At 36.6% G+C, this 23501-nt stretch overlaps 1 protein-coding gene across 2 annotated transcripts in view; it reads right to left on the reverse strand.

Moving 5' to 3' along the window:
* Positions 1 to 17830, reverse strand: part of stx17 (syntaxin 17) — a 40410-nt gene extending 22580 nt beyond the window's left edge. For both annotated transcript variants that reach the window (XM_062062897.1, XM_062062899.1), the window contains exons 1-3: positions 17668 to 17830; positions 12179 to 12342; positions 12029 to 12094 (exon numbers count right to left, since the gene is read on the reverse strand). In XM_062062897.1, the coding sequence (XP_061918881.1) occupies positions 12029 to 12094; positions 12179 to 12301 (189 nt within the window). In that variant the 5' untranslated portion in view covers positions 12302 to 12342; positions 17668 to 17830. The remainder of the gene's footprint in view (positions 1 to 12028; positions 12095 to 12178; positions 12343 to 17667) is intronic.
* Positions 17831 to 23501: the final 5671 nt, after the last annotated feature.

Consider the following 23501-nt stretch of genomic DNA (forward strand, 5'->3'; position numbering starts at 1 on the left):
GTTCTGTGGGCAGCAGTCGGGACCGTGGTCGCAAACATGTCCAAAAAGGCATGGGGGTCCTCTTCCTCCCCCATGCGGTGTATAGTGACGGCCGTTGGCATTGGCCGTTGGCATTGGCCGTGCCCCGCCCGCCTAGTCCGCCAACGCCCGCAGGACCTGGCACTGTTGGCGGGCCACCTTGAGCTGTTGGCGGCTGCTCGCTGCCACCTCAGCGAGCACGCCCGCGAGAGCCGTCAGGGGGTCGTCCTTCCCCGCCTCCTGTGGTCCAGCCATGTTGGGCGCCAAATTGTAGAGGTCTTGCTTCTCTGGGTTCTTTGGACCACCAGTCACCGACATCACCACTCCTTTTCAAGGTTAACAATAATGTTTATTTTACAATAAACGTGTTAGATCGTGCAAAGTCTTTGTGTGCTTTTCAGCAATTGTCTTTTTCCTCGATCGAGCACATGAATGGTTTTCCTTCAGAGTCGTCTGTCTTGCTCTCACTCCCCTCGTGCTTCGCCAACCGCCATCAACAACAACTCCTTTCTCCTTCCCGACTGCTGCCTTTAACAGAGCGACAGGTGATCAGACAAACACTCTCAGCTCTGTCATCTACGCACCTGTCGCTAATCTCGAAGCTGGTCCTTGCACATCCCGCTTTGCTGCAGGTCACACCCCCCAAAATATGTTAATACTAATTAATAACACATTTTTGTTTTAAATGTATGTATTGCATACATTTTTTAAGCATTTTTAAAGAAAATCATATCATCATAGCACTTTACATTTTGTTCAAAGTGTACCAATATATATATTGGTACAGCACTTTACATTGTGTTCAAAGTGTACTAAAATATATATTGGTACAGCACTTTACATTGTGTTCAAAGTGTACCAACCTTCACTAAAATATGGACTTTTGTTGAGTCTAGAACCCATTATTTAAATTTTTTCTTATGGAAAAATTTGCTTCACTATAGAACATTTTCACATTACGAACCCTGTTCAAGAACCAATTAAATTCGTAAATTAAGGTTCCACTGTATTTCACATTGTTTTCTGCGTTAAAAAAAAACTATAGTTATTCTTTTTAAATATTTGATTTGTGTTAGTCATTTCGAGTGTCTGAAACAGATTAATTAATTTACGTTACTTTTCGAAAAACTGCTTCAAAATTTGGTTTTTGTCTGCACTTTTGGAAGGGATTACTAAGGAAAATGTAGGTTAAACTGTTTTTGCAGAAATGTGCATGTATTCAGTTTTCTAAGGTACTGTGAGTTTGTATTGGTGTTAATCTGTCTGTCAGGCCAGTGATTGACAGGTGATTATTTCAAGGTCACCCCGCTTTTCGCCCAAAGTCAAAAGAACGCCACACCTCTGTCAAAATGAAAATCTTTTTCTTAATTCCTCTGCTGCATCAGTGCTAAAGTTGCCCTCCATCTGACAGAACTGCCCTCCAAATGATCTTCTCCGGTGATGTAAATGTTGAAAGGGGTAAGACAAGGTTGGGGGTTGCTTAATAAGCCTGAGAGACGTGAAGCAGAAAAAACAGGAGCCCCTTCATCCCGCCATGCCCTGAGGGTGACAGGAGGATTACACCTCAGCCATCCACCCTCCAGGCCGCTACTCGACCTGGACCGAAGGGGGTCACCGTGCTGCAGATAACATGTTTTGCTAATTACGCAGCATGAATAAACATGCGTGTAGGAATGTGCGCTCACGTGCATTAAACTGAAAAACAGAGCGATTAACAAGGAGGAGGTCGGGTTAGGCACCTGTCAAGTCTGGTCGGGTCAGGCACCTGTCAAGTCTGCTGAGGAACGTATCTTCGTCTGTCTGTCTATCTATTCTATATGTCTGTCTGTCAGTTGTATGTCTGTCGTCTGTCTACCACACTTAAAGCAGAGTGCACTAACCCAAGTCTAGATTAACACCGTGAAAACATGGGAAAGCACTCTCTGTACAACCCCAAGGGCTTTAAGGGTCAGGGTCAGAGGTTTGGTGGGTGCCTATTGGCTTCCAGTCAACAGCATCCCTCCGGGAATTTTACACCCATCACGTTAACAAGTACAAACACACACACACACACAAGCACACGCACGCGCACGCACACAAGTTCATCCATGGGTACCAAATCTGGTCATTTTTTTTCTATTATAAGGTGAATTTTGATGTAGGGAACAGATGAAACTACAGCTGTACCTGCAAATTCAAACACCTTTTAAGGGGTCCAATGATGAAGTTTGTCTTTTCTGACTTATAAATGTTGTTACAATGTTGAATATTCGGTTTGCCAGAGCTTCAACTCATAAGGTTCGTGCATTTTAGTGTGAGTTTGCACACAGTGATGCGTCTGTTCGCAGGGTTTTGCAGTCTGGCTATGTTGTAATGTCACAGCAAGGTGGACGTAATTATTTGGACATTCGGTCAAGCTGTTATTTTTATATAATCTTGGTATGGGCATAAAAACGCTGTTTTTATGCACTCTTTGAATTTATCGGAGAGTGTGCAGATGTGTCTATTGTTGTAACCGGGTGGCTATCTTAAGTTTACAATTCAACCATGTCTGGGAAAAAATATCAATGACTACTTCAAAATATATTTCTGTTTCTACAAATTTGAAAAAATGTGGTTCAAGTCCCAAAAATTACAATAACCTCCGTGCTATTTTCAATTGACTTTTCATCTAAAAAAATTCTCCAAAAAACAGTCACGTCCCAATTGCACCTCTACATAACACGGAACTTCCTCTATGAACCTTTCCAGCCTGGTTTTCGCCCTCGTCACAGTACAGAAACTGCCCTATTAAAAATCACCAACCACCTCCTCACGGCAGCTGACTCTGTACGTCTCTCCGTCCTCCTCCTGGACTCGAGTGCAGCCTTCAACACCATCTCTCATCCAATCCTGCTTAATAGACTCTCATCCTTTGGCATCATCAACACCCCCCTGGACTTGTTTCACTGTTACCCCACAAGCCACACTCAGTTCATACAGCTAAAATGATTTAAATCCGATCATTCTGCAGACATAACAGGTGTCACACAGGGATCTGTCTTGGCCATATATTCTGTAATTTAACATTCACTTCCACTGCCACGTTTATGACACCCAGATGTACCTCTCTACCAGGCCTAATGTAACACTTCCGCCCTCATTCCTCACCTCCTGCTTATTTGAAATAAAATCCTGGTTCACCTCAAACTTCCTAAAATTAAACAGTGATAAAACCAAAATTATTTTTATTGATACAAACTATTGCTACCATAACTTTTGACAACTCCCCAGTGTGCCCCTCACCTTAGGTTAAGAGTCAGGGTGTTATCTTGGATAACACACTGTCATTCCAATCTCACATCAATAACATCAAGCGCTCTGTTTATGTCTATCTCCATAATAATAACCACCCCTCTCTTACTGTTCATGCTGCCTCCATTCTTGTTCACAGTCTGATCACCTACTGCATCGATTATTGCAACTCCCTTCTCTTTGGCCTCCCCCAGAAATCCCTCCACAAGCTCCAACTGGTCCAATAACTCTGCTGCCCGGATAGTAACCAAAATTAATTTCATCACATCAAGCCCATCCTTCAAAATTTCCCTGGCTCCCGGTCAGGCAAAGAATTGACTACAAAAATCCTTCTCTATACCTTTAAAGTCATCTACGACTTCATCCCTACTTATTTTTCTGACCTCCTCAACATTGCACCAGATCCTCCTCCTCTTCCATCGACCTTGCTGTGTCATCAACCCCCTTATCACCAAACTCTGGACTGCTCTACCATCTGCAATATTGACTTCCTTCATATGTTCAAATCCAGACTCAAAGTAACTGCCTCTACACTCTCTTTTATTTGTTTGTTACGTGTTGATTTTATCCGTTATTGTTTTATCATTGAATTTTTTATTATTTTATCTGTATTTTGCATTGTAAAGTGTCCTTGGTTTTTTTAAAAGGCGTTTATAAATTAAATATATTATTATTATTTAAATAGTGGACATTTTCAAACGATAAATCCTGATACTTTTGGAGAAGTTTCGGCGTGGTTTCATTTGCAATCTGGGAAGATAAATACTCAAAAAACAGGTTATAAAAGTAACAGTGGAGCAAAACTTACACCAAAGCATATCCAATACATATTGACTAGACCACAAGGAAATGGTGTAGATGTAGATTAAAATGAGCATAAGTCCCCTTTAAAGGGGCCTTATTATTCAAAAATAACTTTTTCTACCTACTGGTACTTGCTATTGTATTCAACGCAAAGCAAAATGCATGGAGTGCTTGCTTGCTTAATTCACCAAAAATGATTCCCGGGCGCGGCACCGCTGCTGCCCACTGCTCCCCTCACCTCCCAGGGGGTGAACAAGGGGATGGGTCAAATGCAGAGGACAAATTTCACCACACCTAGTGTGTGCGTGTGACAATCATTAACTTTAACTTGTGTGTAGCAAAAGGTGTTCCTCTGGTGTTGTAACATGTATTCCTTCACTCATTATTTTTGCAGTTTTGTGCATTTTTATGTATAGAATCGCAAATCAAATCGCAATTGCAAATTTGGAATGGAAAAATTAAAAAAATCACAATTAGGTTTTTTCTCTAAATCGTGCATGCCTAATACATACAGTACAGGCCAAAAGTTTGGACACACCTTCTTATTCAATGCGTTGCGTGTTCTTTATTTTCATGACTATTTACATTGTAGATTGTCACTGAAGGCATCAAAACTATGAATGAACACATGTGGAGTTATGTACTTAACAAAAAAAGGTGAAATAACTGAAAACACGTTTTATATTCTTGTTTCTTCAAAATAGTTACTCTATGCTTTGATTACTGCTTTGCACACTCTTGGCATTCTCTCGATGAGCTTCAAGAGGTAGTCACCTGAAATGGTTTTCACTTCACTTCAGGTGTCATAGTTTTGATGCGTTCAGTGACAAGGTAAATGAGCTTCAAGCACACCAAGCAAAACGGTTTCTTGTCGGCTGTAACCCCACCAAAAACATTAGTAAAACACGTATATATAGCAAAACGGATAATTTTCTGCTGTACAAACCAGACTTAAAGCAACGCTTTGTCATCTGTCATATCAACAGTAGCCACTCGCTCTCTCTCACTTGCCCCAACAGACACACTCATGGCACTTAGCCACTAATGCGTTTATGGCCACACAAAAAGTTGGACAACTCCAACACCACACGTAAAATGTAAATCCCAGGTCCTTAGACCTCCAAAGACTCCCCAAACATATGTGTGCTAATTCTAATTCCATTTATTAAGAATTTCAATTTATGGATATTAATCATGAACTGATGTTCCTAGATTACTGAAATGCTAATAAAAAATATATATATTTTACAGATAGAAAGTTACACGAACGTAGTCTTTATCGCATGCTTACATCTCATTGTGCAACATGTGAATGTTTTAAGGGGAACTAAATGTAATCTCTGAAAGGGGTATACATTTTTTCCAAAGCAGGACCCCCACCCAGACATATAATACTAGTACACAGCACATGAAAAACAACATTTTATTTTGTTATTGCAATTTTAAGTGGGCCAAATCCCCTAAATTACAAAATAATCTCATCGAAATGACTGCTGTTATTTGATCATAAAAATAAGACTAACTGATGTCAAGTTTGGGACTGGTGTGCTGCTGGTATGGCCACAGTGTTAACGTCTGATGTTGCTCACATGTGCTCCACTGAACGTTCAGGGAGTTCTTGCATTTGCTCAAACACATCAAAATTTAGAGGGAACATTACTGCCGATACGTCTTCACTTGTTATAAAATACATGTGGGTTTAGTGAACACTTTTTATACAGTGTTTAGATGGATTTAACAACATTATATATTATATGTGTTAATTTGACAGTGGTTAAGCTCTTTTTACACTTGTATGACACATACAAAATTGCCTGTACGTTTAATAAAGGGAATATAATGACAAAAGTTTGGCCCTGATGTAAATTTTGAGGCGTAAAAATCTAATTAACGTCACTCACACAATGGAGGATACTGTATTGATGCTTTGAGACATTAAACTGAGTTAGCTTCCTGCTTGAATGAAACTGAGCAATATGGGTCTCATTTCATGGATAAAATTAATGTTAAACATTTGCAGTCATACTTTGTCAGACATTTCTACAATGTGAGAAATGACATCCTTAAAAACAAATAAGCACGTTTAGAAAGCCTGTTTAGATATCACCTGGACGCAAACTTGAAAGATTCAATCAATCTTATAAATAAGTAAGTAAATAAATAAGTCGAGTGCTATGAAAAATGTACTATACAGCCAGCTAACGTCAACTTTTACATCATATGGCTTACAAAATTAGGTGTGGCACGCACGCACACACACACACACGCACACGCACACATAAAGAGATGAAGAACATTATCTAGCACAATTCAGACCATAGTGGAAAGAAAAATAATAGTTATATGGTTATAGTGATGGTTTTGAGTTTATTTCGAACATGCATACAATTACAACATGATACATGATCACAATTTCCAGTTTCTCTTTTCAACATGTTCGAAAAGGTGTACGAAGAAGCAGAGCTTATTTAATCATACCCTTTTTCCATTACATAGCAATTCCTAACACTTTTGTTCACTAACTGTTCTCAATTTATTCACAATACACTCTATAAATAATAACATTAAAAATAAATACCGTAATTTCCGGACTATAAGCCGCTACTTTTTCCCCTCGTTCTGGTCCCTGCGGCTTATACAACGGTGCGGCTTATTTACGGCCTGTTCTTCTCCGACACAGACGAAGAGGATTTCGGTGGTTTTAGTACGCAGGAGGAAGACGATGACACAATGATTAAAGACTGACTTTTCATATACCGGTAGGCTGGTTATTTTGATAACGTACAGGCGAGCACTTTGTATTACTTTGCACCATTGTAATATTTGTACTCTGCACGAATGCTGTTCGCCATGTCAAAGATGTGAAAGTTTGATTGAATGATTGAAAGATTTATTGTTAATAAATGGGACGCTTTGCGTTCCCAAACAGTCATCTCTGTCCCGACAATCCCCTCCGTGGTAGCAGGAACCCCTATATACTACGGTAATTACACATCAAATGCGGCTTATAGTCGGGTGCGGCTTATATATGGAGCAATCTGTATTTTTCCCTAAATTTAGCTGGTGCGGCTTATAGTCAAGTGCGGCTTATAGTCCGGAAATTACGGTACATAAATATTGAAGTGAATGGTAAATGGGTTGTACTTGTATAGCGCTTTTCTACCTTTTTTTAAGGAACTCAAAGCGCTTTGACACTATTTCTACATTCACCCATTCACACACACATTCACACACTGATGGCGGGAGCTGCCATGCAAGGCGCGAACCATGACCCATCAGGAGCAAGGGTGAAGTGTCTTGCTCAAGGACACAACAGACAAGACTAGGATGGTAGAAGGTGGGGATTGAACCAGGAACCCTCAGGTTGCTGGCACGGCCACTCTCCCAACTTCGCCACGCAGTAAGTTGTATTTCATATGGTAAAATTAATAATATCAATAAGTTCAGAATGTTTATCATGGTTTTCTTCTTTGTACTTCTAACACTTTGAGTTTAAAAATTGTTTCTTAAATTGAATCATATTAGTACACTGTTTGATGTCTTTACTTAATCCATTCCATAATTTAATTCCACATACTGAGTTCAATCCCGGGCTCGGGATCTTTCTGTGTGGAGTTTGCATATTCTCCCCGTGACTGCGTGGGTTCCCTCCGGGTACTCCGGCTTCCTCCCACCTCCTGGGGATAGGTTGATTGGCAACACTAAATTGGCCCTAGTGTGTGAATGTGACTGTGAATGTTGTTTGTCTGTCTATGTTGGCCCTGCGATGAGGTGGCGACTTGTCCAGGGTGCATCCCGCCTTCCGCCCATGTGCAGCTGAGATAGGCTCCAGCACCACCCGCAACCCCAAAAGGGACAAGCGGTAGAAAATGGATGGATGGATAGATATGGAATATACTAAAAGTGATGTACGTGCATACAAATGTTACATTTTTCTGAGGTAGTATTTCTCCTTTTTTGTAAGGAATTGTTGTACATTCTTGGGTAGCAGGAGATAGTTTGCTTTGTGCATAATTTTAGCTGTTTGCAAGTTCACTATGTTGTGGAATTTCAATATGTTCAATTCAATAAATAAAGGGTTTGAATGTTCTCTACATCCAACATTATGTTTTATTCTAACTGATCTTTTTTGTAACAAGGTTAGTGACTGAAGCTTACTTTTGTAGTTATTTCCCAATATGACTCAGATATGGTAACACTAGCGAGCAGTAAAGAATATGAAGTGATTTTTGGTCCAATACATATTTAGCTTTATCTATTATTGATGTATTTCTTGCCACCTTGTTGTATATTTTTTTATATGAGACTTCCAGTTCATTTTAACATCAATTATTGCACATAAAAATGTGTCACGCCCGTTGTGTCCTTGGGCAAGACACTTCACCCTTTGCCTCTGATGGCTGCTGGTTAGCGCCTTGCATGACAGCTCCCGCCATCAGTGTGTGAATGTGTGTGTGAATGGGTAAATGTGGAAATAGTGTCAAAGCGCTTTGAGTACCTTGAAGGTAGAAAAGCGCTATACAAGTATAACTCATTTATCATTATCATTTATTTCATTTACTCTTTTAATTATATATATATATATATATATATATATATATATATATATATATATATATATATATATATATATATATATATATATATATATGTATATATATATACATATATATACATATATATATATATATATACATATATATATACATGTTGTATATATATATATATACATATATATATATACATATATATATATATATATACATATATATATATATATACATACATATATATATACATACATACATACATACATACATATATACATATATATATATATATATATATACTTACATATATATATATATATATACATATATATATATATATATACTTACATATATATATATATATATATATATATATATATACATATATATATATATATATATACTTACATATATATATATATATATATATATATATATATATATATATATACTTACATATATATATATATATATATATATATATATATATATATATATATATATATATATATATATATATATATATATATATATATATATATATATATATATATATATATATATATATATATATATATATATATATATATATATATATATATATATATATATATATATATATATATATATATATATATATATATATATATATATATATATATATATATATATATATATATATATATATATATATATATATATATATATATATATATATATATATATATATATATATATATATATATATATATATATATATATTATAGGGTTCTTCATCACGTACACAGATACTCCTCCTTAGTTTTTTTGTTGGTTCTGTTGATGTAATTTAGTTCATATCCTTCCAGATCAAAATCCATTCCATTTGTATCATCAATCCATGTTTCTCTGACAGCGATCACTTCGAAGGGTTCATTGAATTGTTCTAAAAAGTGCTTCATGTTGTTGTAATTTGCATAAAAGCTTCCTCTGTTTAAATTAACAATTGACAATTGATCACATTTGATGTTGCTATTATATTGTTCATCTGTATAATAAAAACAATTATTACTGATGTGGGAGAAGAAAATTGTATCTGGATTTATATCATCCTCCAAATCCTGGTTTTTATGGTCATTGTAGCGTAAGTTTTTCAGTTCCATATTTTCTTGTTCAACAATCTTTGATTGTCTTTCAATAATCTCTAGAAGTGTAGGTGGATGTGCTACTGAATTCAGGTTTTCTTGTTTAGTGCTCCTTTGGAACATAGTAGTGTTGATTTTGAATTTAGGTGCTTGTTTTCTGTCAGACTCGATTATCATCGTCGTTGTGGAAGCAGTGTCAACTTTAATATTTGAACAGGTCCTTGATGTCATAGACAGAAAATACTCTTGCTTCTGGACATCCATTCAGCTTGATGTAGATTTTACAGTTGGTGCTCTAAATTCCCTGAATTGTTTCCTGCTTTTTCAAGTCACATGCTTTCTTGATGATTCCAGCATTACGTTTTGTGAGGTGGTCATTCATGTACACATTTGTACCCTTAAGCTTCTTCCCCTGTTTCAGCATTGCTATTGTAGATTTTTTGTTAACTGGTTTGAAGAGGATGACCGAAGTGGTGGCGTTGTTGTTTCTTCCATTCTGTTGGATGCATATCTCGATGGTATTAATGTAGATTTAAATTTCCTTTAATTGCAGAAAGTTGATCACTTGCTGTTCTGCTGAGGCAACATACATTTCATCTGGTTCTCCTCCATTATTCACAGCTTTCGCGTAGGATGTTGGTTTAATTTGGTGCCATGTCACAATGAAATCATTCATTCGTTTATCCTGATCCATTTCATCTATGATATTCCTCAGCATGTTGATGTTTTGTTTCACTGCACTAATTTCTTCTTGGATAATCTTCACTATTTGACGCATTTCCTGAAAATCCCTTCTCATGTTATTATTCTGAATTTTCAGACTTTCTATATTTTCCTGCAGACTTCTCAGCTCTTCTATGTTTGCTGATGTTGCTTTTCTCAGATCTTCTTTAAGTTTTGTTGTTTCTCTTTCCAGGTCTGCTTGGTGATCTTTTTTAAAAATTATCTTATTACTCTTTCGAGGTCTGCTTTCTGATCTTCTTTAAGTTCTCTTATTACTCTTTCCATGTCTGCTATGTGATCTAATCTTGCATTTTTATGTCATTGAGTATTATTTGTAGCATCAAATTTTGCTTCCCATCGTGTCCTATATACAACATCAAGTCTTGCTTCCCCTTGTGTCCTGTGTCCAGAGACTCATTTGATTCAGATGACACCGAAGTTTTCAGGATTTCATTTTTTTTCTAGATTTTGATATCGCAGCAGCTCACTAACGTCGGTGTCTCTTTAGCAGCTTGTATCAGCTCGCTAATGGCAGTTGCTTCTTTAGCGATTTGCGGGACTTTTAAATTGTTTATGTCTACAATTTTGTACCTTGCGCCGTTCAGAGATCAACTTGAGGTGTCAGCCTGTCAACTTACATCACTCTGTGTCGTCAGAAGCACTTTAAAACAGCTTCAAACTCTTTCCGTAGCTTTTGGTTGCTAGGCAACCGCTTTGAATTGAAATATATTAATACTAATACCTATAACTATAACGTGCTAACACAAAGCTAAGATGAAGGCTGATGTTCCTTTAAAAATACAATTTAACCAGTTTGTGTCGAGTTAAGCTGTAGTTAATATATCCAAAACTAAAACTATAGCCATTGTTTGCACATTTTTTTGTGACCGTGGTTAGACAAATAATGAAAATGAATCATAATAAATTATTTTTTAAACAAGGGCTGTTTGTTTACTTGTTTTTTTATCCATTTGTGCATATTCTTATTTAGACGATTCTGATGAGGTGGCGACTTGTCCAGGGTGTACCCTGCCTTCCGCCCGAGTGCAGTTGGGATAGGCTGCAGCTCTGCAATCCCTAAAGGGACAAGCGGTAGAAAAATGATGGACGGATGGATGTTTTCATATGATATTCTATACTCTTATCCATCAGACCTGCTGTAATGTTGTTGACTACAATGACAAAGCATTTGTATACGTGCAAATGTTTATTTTGGTGGTTACAAATATAAAAATTTATATTTAATGGTTGCAATTTGTTAGTTGCTGAGGTAGAATCCAGGGTAATAGTGCCAGGCTTTTGTGTTGTAGCCAACTGTGCACTCAATAAGAAGTCACTGTTTGCATGTTTTAATGCTATGTGTGTAGTTACTGTTTGTTGCCATAAACTGACACATTTTCCAAACCCATTAAGCTTTGTCTCTCAAATTTTATGTCAACAAAAGCGGCCGACCGGGTATGTTGACATCCAGGAATATTGTATCGCACATTATTCTAAAATTTCCACTCCTACAGGCTGAAAACCATTTTAATATACCTGAACCGTTCGGCTGGCGTTTATGTGCTCTTGATGAAGGCGGTCCCATTGCTGGCTATGTTGATACTGCAAAGATGAAGCAAAAATCCTCAGACACCGATCAGATTTTTGGGATGTGAGACTGCAATTGTATGCGGCATTAAGGCCAACCTTCAGGACGTTGTTGTGGTGTTTCTGCAGCCTCTCCAGGTCGGTGGGCAGAGCCACTTTAATGAACTTGTGGATGGGGGCCTCCAGGCGTCTCAGGGTCAGTTTTGTCGCCTCCTCCGCCATTTGAACCTGTGCCAACGTGACTCACCAGCCGTGCTTGATCTCTGCAGAGGTCAGAATAAGTCATCCACGAGTATGTTTGGCAAACAAATTACACAATTCCCCTTTTCTGTTTTCAAATCCTTTAGGGCATGGATTTTACTTTATGTACAACTTCCTATACATGTTATGAGGATGTACTCATAATGAGAATCCCCACATGAATGATATAACAAATCACTAACATTGATAAGCTCTGTCTCAATTAGCACACTTACTTTGCATTTTGAGTGCACAATTGTGTTCACACTGAGAAGTACGACAAAATGAAATGGGCCAACAGTACCCAGATGTTGTACTCAAACACGCCCCAGATGGTTAGTGTGCCGTTAAAGGCCTACTGAAACCCACTACTACCGACCATGCACTCATAGTTTACATATCAATGATGAAATCTTAACATTGCAACACATGCCAATACGGCCGGGTTAGATTAGTAAAGTGCAATTTTAAATTTCCCGCGGAATATCCTGCTGAAAACGTCTCGTATGATGACGTTTGCGTGTGACGTCACGGATTGTAGAGGACATTTTGGGACACCATTGTGGCCAGCTATTAAGTCGTCTGTTTTCATCGCAAAATTCCACAGTATTCTGGACATATGTGTTGGTGAATCTTTTGCAATTTGTTTAATGAACAATGAAGACAGCAAAGAAGAAAGCTGTAGGTGGGAAGCGGTGTATTAGCGGCCGGCTGCAGCAACACAAACACGTAGCCGGTGTTTCATTGTTTACATTCCCGAAATATGACAGTCAAGCTTTACCATTGGCCTGTGGAGAACTGGGACAACAGAGACTCTTACCAGGAGGACTTTGAGTTGGATACGCGCTACCGTGAGTACGCAGCTGCGGCTTCCAAACATTTGATTGCTTGCCCGTACGTGCGTGCCGCTATGTGCATGTCACATACGTAACTTTGGGGAAATACATGTGCTGTATGAACTTTGCGGAGGTGAACGGTACTTTGGGCTGTGGGATTGAGTGTGTTGCGCGGGTGTTTGATTTGTATTGGCGGGTTATATGGACGGGAGGGGGGAGGTGTTTGTTATGCGGGATTAATTTGTGGCATATTAAATATAAGCCTGGTTGTGTTGTGGCTAATAGAGTATATATATGTCTTGTGTTTATTTACTGTTTTAGTCATTCCCAGCTGAATATCAGGTCCCACCCGCCTCTCACAGCATCTTCCCTATCAAATCGCTTCCACTGCCCTCTAATCCTTCACTCTCACTTTCCTCATCCACAAATCTTTCATCCTCGCTCAAATTAATGGGGTAATCGTCGCTTTCTCTGTCGGAATTGCTCTCGCTGCTGGTGGCCATGATTGTAAACAACGTGCAGATGTGAGGAGCTCCAGAACCTGTGACGTCACGCTACTTCCGGTACAGGCAAGGCTTTTTTATCAGCAACCAAAAGTTGCGAACTTTATCGTCGATGTTCTCTACTAAATCCTTTCAGCAAAAATATGGCAATATCGCGAAATGATCAAGTATGACACATAGAATGGACCTGCTATCCCCGTTTAAATAAGAAAATCTCATTTCAGTAGGCCTTTAAAGTGGAACTACATTTTTTATTTTTAAACTTTTGCCTATAATTCACAATCCCTATGTAAGACAAAAACACATATGATTTTATTTTTGCATTCTAATTAGTCAAATATGGCAAGTACGAGGTGGCTAACAATGCAGCTAATGGAATACACTACTCTGCCCATGAAGCCCTCTTAAAGAATAATAAAAAAACTGCCAACAATACTCCATCCCTTGACCTGAATATTAACCAAGTATTAGGGATATTGTTATTATAAGTGCTAAGGCAGATTAACAATTTTTAGCGGCGCCGTGATCACAGAGCGCTACCTATTTTATGCAGCTATTGACATACTGAGCTGCTGCTGCTGCTGCATTGCCTCGAAATTGGCAAAACCTAAATCTAGATTATAAATCATGCCTCTCACCTGAATAGTAGAAGGTTGTGGCCATAAACCGAGAAGTTGGTCAACTTTGACATCTAACTTAGACCCGGCAAGAAAGACACAAAAAGAAGCTCTTTGGCGGCACCTTTTTTTTTAACCTGGGGTTGGATTATGATTAATTCTTCATCTAAATGAGAATATATGAACATCCCATCAGTCCACATCCCATTGAGAGCAGACATTGTACAGTAAGTGATTGTTTTGTCATGTTCGTAGTTTGCATTTTTTATCCTGCACTTAGCAGTACTACTACATGATGCTTAGTGTATCACTATAGCTGTTGAAAATGCAGACTCTAAAAGTCGTAGTTCATCCTCTGTATATTCAGGCTCAAAATTTGAAGGTTCTGGATCCTCATTTGTCTCAAAGTAGTCTTTGATGGCTCTCATGAAGTATGTCATGATTAGTAGTTGTTGTTATTGAAGGGAAAAGCGGACGTTGTAATGCGCCTGTGAAATTACTCAACAGCGGTATGCTTACAATTAACAAAAAAACGTAAATATTACATGTTATTATGAAGGGAAAAGTAAACGTTGCAATGCATCTGTGAATTTAATGCGCCACTGCATACTTAAAATGAGCAAAATACAAAAATATTACATGTTATTATGAATGTGAATGCAACTACATTACATATATACTTATAGCATGTACAGTGTGCATCCAGGAAGGAATTCACAGCGCTTCACTTTTTCCACATGTATTTATTTACAGTCTTAATTCCATTTTGGAATAAGGCTGTAACATAACAAAATGTGGAAAAAGTAAAGCCTGTAAATACTTTCTGGATCCACTGTATATAAAACAATGATGAAGGCTTTTAAATGTTTTTTAGAGCGCTTTATAAGCGGAATAAAGCGACTCCCATTGGCTCCATTGTTAGATGACTTTAATAGCATTTATTTACGAGTTAGAATTTGTAAAAAAAATAAAACATAAGTGTGCTTGTCTTAGACAAGGATAGTGAATGATAGGAAACCTTTCCAAAAAATGTAGTTCACCGTTAATCATCGACATCTTGGCTACAAGAAGAATAAAAAGAGAAAATGAAGAGGAAGAGGAAGAAATAGAAGAAAGTTGTTGTTTCCAGTATAGAATCCACGGCCATAAGAACTAAGTACACTTAGTATACAAATTGCAGTGTACTATTGGAGGTGGGTATTCAGGGGCTGATGTTACCAAATGTAGTTCCTTGCCCCATTAAACTGTCTCTTTACGTGCAAGATCATTTATTAAATAACAATTATTGAAATTCAACAATTTGGTGCATTTGCAAACAGCTAAATTTATGTATAAAGCAAACTATAACCTGCTACCCAAGAATGTACAACAATTTTTCTCAACAAAAGAGGAGAAATATAACCTTAGGGGAAAATCTAATTTAAAACATTTGCATGCTCGTACAACACTTAAAACCTTTAGTATATCAGTATGTGGAATTACATTATGGAATGGATTAACCAAATAAATCAAACAAAGCACCAATATGATTCAGTTTAAGAGACTGATGCAGTCTCTGTGTTCACAAAGTACACAGAACAAGAATTATGATGAACATCTTGAACCCATTTTTTTTTTTTTTTATTGAGACAAAATTTTTTTTGTTTGCTTACTATGGTATATTATTTATTTGTTCACTGTTTTGTTATAGAGAACAAGGAAATTGGATACAATTGCTATGGAATGAAAAGGGGTAGGATTAAATAAACTCTGCTTCTTCCTACTCCTTTTCGGACGTGCTGTAATGAAACAACTGGAAATGTGTGATGCATTACATCAGGGGTGTCCAAACTTTTTTCACTGAGGGCCGCACACGGAAAAATTAAAGCATGTGGGGGCCATTTTTATATTTTTCATTTTCAAACCATAACAAAATATATGGAATTTTTATTTATTTTACCTTTAGGGGTCCCGGGGACCATAAAGGGTCTAAGTCATTAAAATGTTAAAAATAAGTCAGATTATTTTTTTTTAATTATTATTTAACGCTTACAGTAAATCTCTATATCAACTTCAAGTTGATATAAAGTAAAACAAATTTTAAAAAATGTTTTATGGCTTTTCTGTCAAAAACAACTTAAGTTTTTTTTATAGTAAAACTGAAATATGCAGTATTTAGTAATTAGAGCCCTAAAAGATCAATAATACAGGACACCATTGATTTTAATTGTTTCATATTTTTGAGTAATCACAGTGAAAAGATAAATAAAAAATCACTAAATATATTTGGGATCCAAAAGGTGCCCCACTCATAAAGTGATACATTTTTATTAGGTTTTTCTTTTATTTTCAACACTTAAGTTACGAGATCAACTTCAGATATATCTGTCGATTTTATGCTGGAACTATTATTTTGTTTGTTTATGCGCTTTTGTCAAAGAAAACAACGTTTTTATATGGCTACTACACAATATATGCAATATTTACTACATAAAACATTTTAAAGTGAAATATTTGAAGTAATTGGAGCCCTGAAAATAATTCATTATAACATGGATTTTTTGTCATTCTTTTTTTTTTTGAGCAATGGCAAAAAAAGAAAAATGAAGAAAGACAAAAGAAAAAAAACAGCCTGCATGGCAGCTTTTGTGTCAACATTGCAACTTTTTCTCGTTAGATTTCACCTCATTCCACTTTTTTTTAATGTTTTTTTTAATTTTTACAATAGTATTTCCAGAACGTTAGCTGCGGGCCGCAAATGGCCCCCGGGCCGCACTTTGGACACCCCTGCATTACATTGTATCGTATGCATGTTCGAAATAAACGGAAACTGAACTGAACTGAACTGAATTGGTGGAGCCAAATTTAATCCGGATCCAATCCAGATTACGCATTTGCCAACAATTTAAATTTCAGATGGAAAATCGCATTTTGCATGTTCAGACGCTTCTGTGAAATCTTATCGGATCATGTCATCATTAGTAAGGCTTATAAAAGAACCTAAAACTGTAGCTAAAAGATGAGAACGTTTGATCCTCATCCAGATTGTTATTTAGAACCAAAGGAACAACACTCTCTCTTACAAAGAGCGTTTCAAGACATCAAATACAAGATCAAATAGGTACACTCGTACACAGCTGGACTGGACACCACCTTTAATTCACGTGCTGTCATTCTAAATAGTAAGATTTTGTTCACCAAACCAGGGACATAAACATCGGTTGGAAATGAAGACAAGCTAAAAGACGTTTAATATTTCGTTAATAATAATATTTATGATATTTTTTTATGATAATATTTCATAAAAAATATAAACGTTTACGAAGCTACTCTAATAGATAAGCGAGCTCCCAACACAGAAACACACCCAAACCTAAAATACTGACTCTTACAGAACATAAGGTCACACTTACCTCAGAAAGTATATGCTAACTACCCAATAGTTGAGTTTCACCTTTACATGCTGTAGTGGAAAAAGCCATTAGTGACTGTGTGGTACATTTCTGAAAAGTGTTATTTGTAAACAACGGAAGAGGGCGTCGGCGGACTCTTCCGACCTAAAACAGCGGTGACGCCAACTAAGGTTCCGCATGACAGCCGAGTAATACGTATTAAGGAATACATACGACAGCCTCATAATAAACACAACTCATGCTGCTTATCCATTTCATGTGCATTTTGTGGAGTTGACAGACAAGCTGATCTAAAATTGATTCATTATTGACGCTGGCCAGATGGACTCTACCAGGAAATGGTAATGCATTATCATTAAATGTATAGCTGCACGAAAAAGTTGTACTGTGAAACATATTATTTATTGAGAAAAGTCTTGTATACAGTATACAAGACTTTTCTCAAAGATTATTTATGTATTTAATATTTGTATGCTTACTATTAGGGCTGTGAATCTTTGGGTGGCCAACGATTCGATTAAATATCGATTCTTGGGGTCACGATTCGATTCAAAATCGATTTTTTTTTTCAATTCAACACGATTCTCGATTTAAAAACTATTTTTCCCCGATTCAAAACAATTCTCTATTCATTCAATACATAGGATTTCAGCAGGATCTACCCTAGTCTGCTGACATGCAAGCAGAGTAGTAGATTTTTGTAAAAAGCTTTTATAATAGTAAAGGACAATGTTTTATCAACTGATTGCAATAATGTAAATTTGTTTTAACTATTAAATGAACCAAAAATATGACTTATTTTATCTTTTTGAAAATATTGGACACAGCGTGTTGTCAAGCTTATGAGATGCGATGCAAGTGTAAGCCACTGTGACACTATTGTTCTTTTATTTTCATTTTTATAAATGTCTAATGATAATGTCACTGAGGGATTTTTAATCACTGCTATGTTGAAATTGTAACTAATATTGATACTGTTGTTGATAATATTCATTTTTGTTTCACTACTTTTGGTTTGTTCTGTGTCGTGTTTGTGTCTCCTCTCAATTGCTCTGTTTATTGCAGTTCTGAGTGTTACTGGGTCAGGTTTGGTTTTGGAATTGGATTGCATTGTTATGGTATTGCTGTGTATTGTTTTGTTGGATTGATTAATAAAAAAAATAAAAAAAACATTAAAAAAAATATTTAAATAAAAAAAATTGATTTTTTAAAAATGAGAATCGATTCTGAATCGCACAACGTGAGAATCGCGATTCGAATTCAAATTGATTTTTTAACCACACCCCTACTTACTATGTATTACTTATTTATAATTTATTTGTTCACTGTTCTGTTACAGAGAACAAGGACATTGGATAAAATTGCTATGGTATGAAAAGGGGTAGGATTAAATAAGCTCTGCTTCTTCCTACTCCTTTTCGGACGTGCTGTACTGAAACAACTGGAAACATGTGATGCATTACATTGTAGCGTATGCATGTTCGAAATAAACTGAAACTGAACTGAACTGAACTGAACCTTTGAAACGGGCAAAATCGCACTTGTTGCCTGCTGCCGCTTCTTAAAATTTAAAATATCCATCCATTTTTTTTTTTACCGCTTGTCCCTCTCGGGGTCGCGGGGGTGCTGGAGCCTATCCCAGCTCCATATCAATGAAATATAATCCTTCAGAAATGTTTTAAGCAATCAGTCAGTCAAACAAACTTTATTTATATATCACTTTTCATGCACATGCCCTATTGACATTAACAATGGGGCATGGCCCTGAGAATTGAGGAAAAACGCCACCTTAGAAGTGTCCACACTGGAGAAAATTAACGCCACCTAAAAAAAAGAGAGAGAGAGAAAAAACAATAGTATGAAACATATTGCAAAATACCACAACTGAGACCCCCGGACTGTTGAACAACTTAAGCTGTACATCAAGCAAGAATGGGAAAGAATTCCACCTGAGAAGCTTAAAAAATGTGTCTCCTCAGTTCCCAAATGTTTACTGAGTGTTGTTAAAAGGAAAGGCCATGTAACACAGTGGTGAACATGCCCTTTCCCAACTACTTTGGCACGTGTTGCAGCCATGAAATTCTAAGTTAATTATTATTTGCAAAAAAAAAAATAAGTTTATGAGTTTGAACATCAAATATCTTGTCTTTGTAGTGCATTCAATTGAATATGGGTTGAAAAGGATTTGCAAATCATTGTATTCCGTTTATATTTACATCTAACACAATTTCCCAATTCATATGGAAACGGGGTTTGTATATTAAAAAAAAAAAAAGACTTAACCAACAGTGCTCATACTAATGATAATAATATTTAAAATGATAATGTATTATTGTGAATGTTATCAAGTGATGATCATTTTACATGAATCAGCTAATATTTAACTTACACTGTAAAGTAAGGGGGGTCTTCAGGAGTATTCAGTGTTTTCCAGGCCTATGACAGATGCAGAGACAGATAGAGCAGGGACTCCCTACTTATATGGTATATCTTGTATACAATTGTGTTTTAAATTGAACTGGTCCTAAATGTACTTTTTTATTGAGCAATACTTAAAATACTAAAATACTACAGTATAGCGCTGCTAATCGCTAGCTAGCAACTAGCATGCTAATTTCAAGCAGGCAACTCGGGCCGCTAATTGCCAGCAGGTACAGAGGGCTGCTAAACACTAGATGTAAACTCGGACCGCTAATTGCTAGAAGGCAACTAGTGTGCTCATTGCTAGCTGGCAACAAGTGTGCGAATTACTAGCTGGTACCTTGGGCCTCTAATTGCAAGGTGGCCACTAATTATTGATGTTCTTAATTTAAACCTGCAACGCACAGTGGGTAGGGTGGCCATTTCTAAACTACACAACAGTGTGTTGAATCAAAGTTAATATTTATTTATTTAGGCTGACCATATTCTGAAATCCCAAAAAGAGGACAAATATATGCGTGCCAAGGCGGGCAGCACGCCAAGGCCGGGACTAGGTGAAAATTTGCCAATGATACTCGAACTTGCTTTATAAATAATATAGTTATTTAAATAAAGCATTTTTTCTCCTCTGTTGACAGCAGTGTTGGCGCTAAAAATGTTCAAAATGGGGTCTCAGGGACCCCATCAAGTCATAAAAATGGGGTCCCACAGTAAATTTTTGGGGTCCCACTTTTTTGTAAGCGTTTTGAAAAAAAAACCAAAAAACTTATGCATTATCCTGTTGTATCTCCCATTCTATGTTGTGTTTTGGAAAAAGGTTGTCATAAACGTTACTTAATTCATAAAAAAATAATAATAAAAAAAGAAAACAAATTTGTATACAGTGTTCAGTTACTCATTCAGTTATTCATTCACTTTCTTCTTTCCTTCATGGATCTAAACTTTACCACTGCTGGTAGTTTTTTCTATGTTTTTATTTAATAAGTTGTAGGTGTATTTATTTCAGTATAAAAGTGTAAAAAGTGTTTTGCTTCGGTCATGAAATGATGATAATTGTGTGCCAAGACATACATACATTTTATATTTAATGCTTAAATCTCTGGAGTCTACATCAACTTCAGATCTATCCCTCATTTCAAAATATTTTAGTTTTTTTTTATGTTGTTTTTTTGTTTTCCGCCCTTTTTTGTCAAGCAAAACTGTTTTTATTGGCAAACACACAAAATATGCAAAATCTTCTACCAAAAATATTTTTCAAAGTGGAATATTTGATGTGAAGTAATCGGAACCTTGGATAGGTCAATTATTCATAATAACATTGATTTTGATTCAATATTATGTTTTGAGCAATGACAGTTTGAAAGAAAAAAAACAGCTTTGTTTTATTCGTCAACATTGCAACTTTTTCTAAATTACATTTCACCTTTAAAGTTTTTTATTTCACTTTTGTTATGTTTTTGTTTATTTTAATAGTATTTTTAGAATGTGCTGTGGGCCTTTAAAACATTAGCTGTGGGCCGGAAATGGCCTCCGGGGCACACTTTTGACACCCCTGCTATAGATAATAAAAAATTAAATCTGATAAATCTATGGATAAAAAGCAGAGCCTGGCGACGCATGGGCGTTTATCATAATTCTCTCGCTCTCTCTGTCTCTGCCCCTCCCTCACCAATGCTGCTGCGCACACCTTCCACAATTTGTTTTGTTTTTAACCCCTTCTTAACCCTGAACGTACATTGAAAATACACGCAACCCTAACTCAAAATGCCGGACATTTTAGGCATTTAAGAAAAGAGGACATGTCCGGGGAAAAGAGGACTTATGGTCAGTCTAATTTATTGACATTTAAATTTGTGGAAAAATTGTGGAAGCAATAAGATCTTTTTTTTTTATTTTTTAGGTCTACTCAAACAAATAATTTCACAGCCCCCCTGCAGTACCGCTACAACCACCTGTTGAAGACCTCTGACATAAATAATTTTTTTGCTTAATTTGGATTTTTTGTTTTGTTTTGTTTTGTTTTGTTGAATCACTGTAATGCGTGTCAACACGCTATTTTAGCACATATAACATGTGGCTATATTTCATGAATTTGCTATTAATATCCATGCAAAAAAGTCACTCGTGGTACCACAATGATTCATTTTCAATTTTGAAATCTTGTGAAAAAAAAAAAATCTTGGATGGGCCAAAACCCATTTAGAGTAGTTCAATATGTTTATTATCCGAGTTGAAAAAAGACAAATGTAAGTTTATTTTTTTAGAGGGTTACAACAAGCAAATGGCCCAGATAGACTCCAATAATATCCGCTTTATCAAAAAATAAACTTCTATCTTGACAGCAAATTGAAATCAACAAATCATATCTGTGTTGTAATAAGTGGGATTCCCCTCCTCTGACATGAGCCATCTTGATGTTTCCACTTCCTCTTCTTCACCACCTTTTACCTTTGACATTCAGGCCAACCCACACACATTGTTTCCTCCTGGCAAAGGACGACACTGATGCACACCATCCCCGACCACAAGGGGACTTCCCTGCCTGCTACTGCTGAAAAAAAAGAAGAAGAAGAGCCAACCATATTCAGGTTGTCAATGCACATGCTACAGTCTTCATCCACTTCAGGGGACTCCCAGAGTTGCAGCGTGATGGGGAACAAAAAGCTCAGAAAATGTGTGCAAAACATCAGAAATGTTTATTAGTTTGTGTGTGTGTGTGTGTGTGTGTGTGTGTGTGTTTTCAGCCACAGGACTCAGGTGTCATCCATTTGGTTCTAATCCAGGAAGTTTGTCAGCGGGAGAGGAAGTCAGCACGCCGCTCCCATCACTTCTTACCACCTGCTTCTTTAAAGCAGGCATAATCATCAGCCATCCATCTGGATTAGTGGCTTGCTCATTTTCCATGCAACCATCATGTTTACTATACTCACATAAAAGGTACTCATATTCCACATCTTTTACTACGTTATTTTCTTCTACTAAATACAGTCATCCTTCACAATAACACGCTTTGAATATTGCATCAATATTGCAACAAAGCAGATTATTTATTTATTTTTAAGGCATATTCTGCAACATTTTCGCCCCAATTTAGCATTTTCAAGCATTAAAAATGGCAAAATACATTTAAAAATATCAATACTGCAGTAGTATTGGCCACTAGAAAAGATCAAACCAGTCAGATCACGCTGTTCCGTATCCTGGCCACTGATTGGCTCAGCCTCAGGCTCATTAATTGTTGTTAATTGGTTCTGGACATGACCGCAACAAATGAATTTCTGCAAAGTAGGAATCATTCATTATGAATTGACTATTTTTATAGCGGGAGCATGAAAACCTGTTTACTACCTTTTATATACGTGTTTTAACATTATGAGAATAGCTTTGCACTTTTTTTAAATCTAATATAGTAA

The sequence above is a fragment of the Entelurus aequoreus genome, linkage group LG11 (genome assembly GCF_033978785.1).
Source record: "Entelurus aequoreus isolate RoL-2023_Sb linkage group LG11, RoL_Eaeq_v1.1, whole genome shotgun sequence".
In the NCBI taxonomy this organism is placed as follows: domain Eukaryota; kingdom Metazoa; phylum Chordata; class Actinopteri; order Syngnathiformes; family Syngnathidae; genus Entelurus; species Entelurus aequoreus.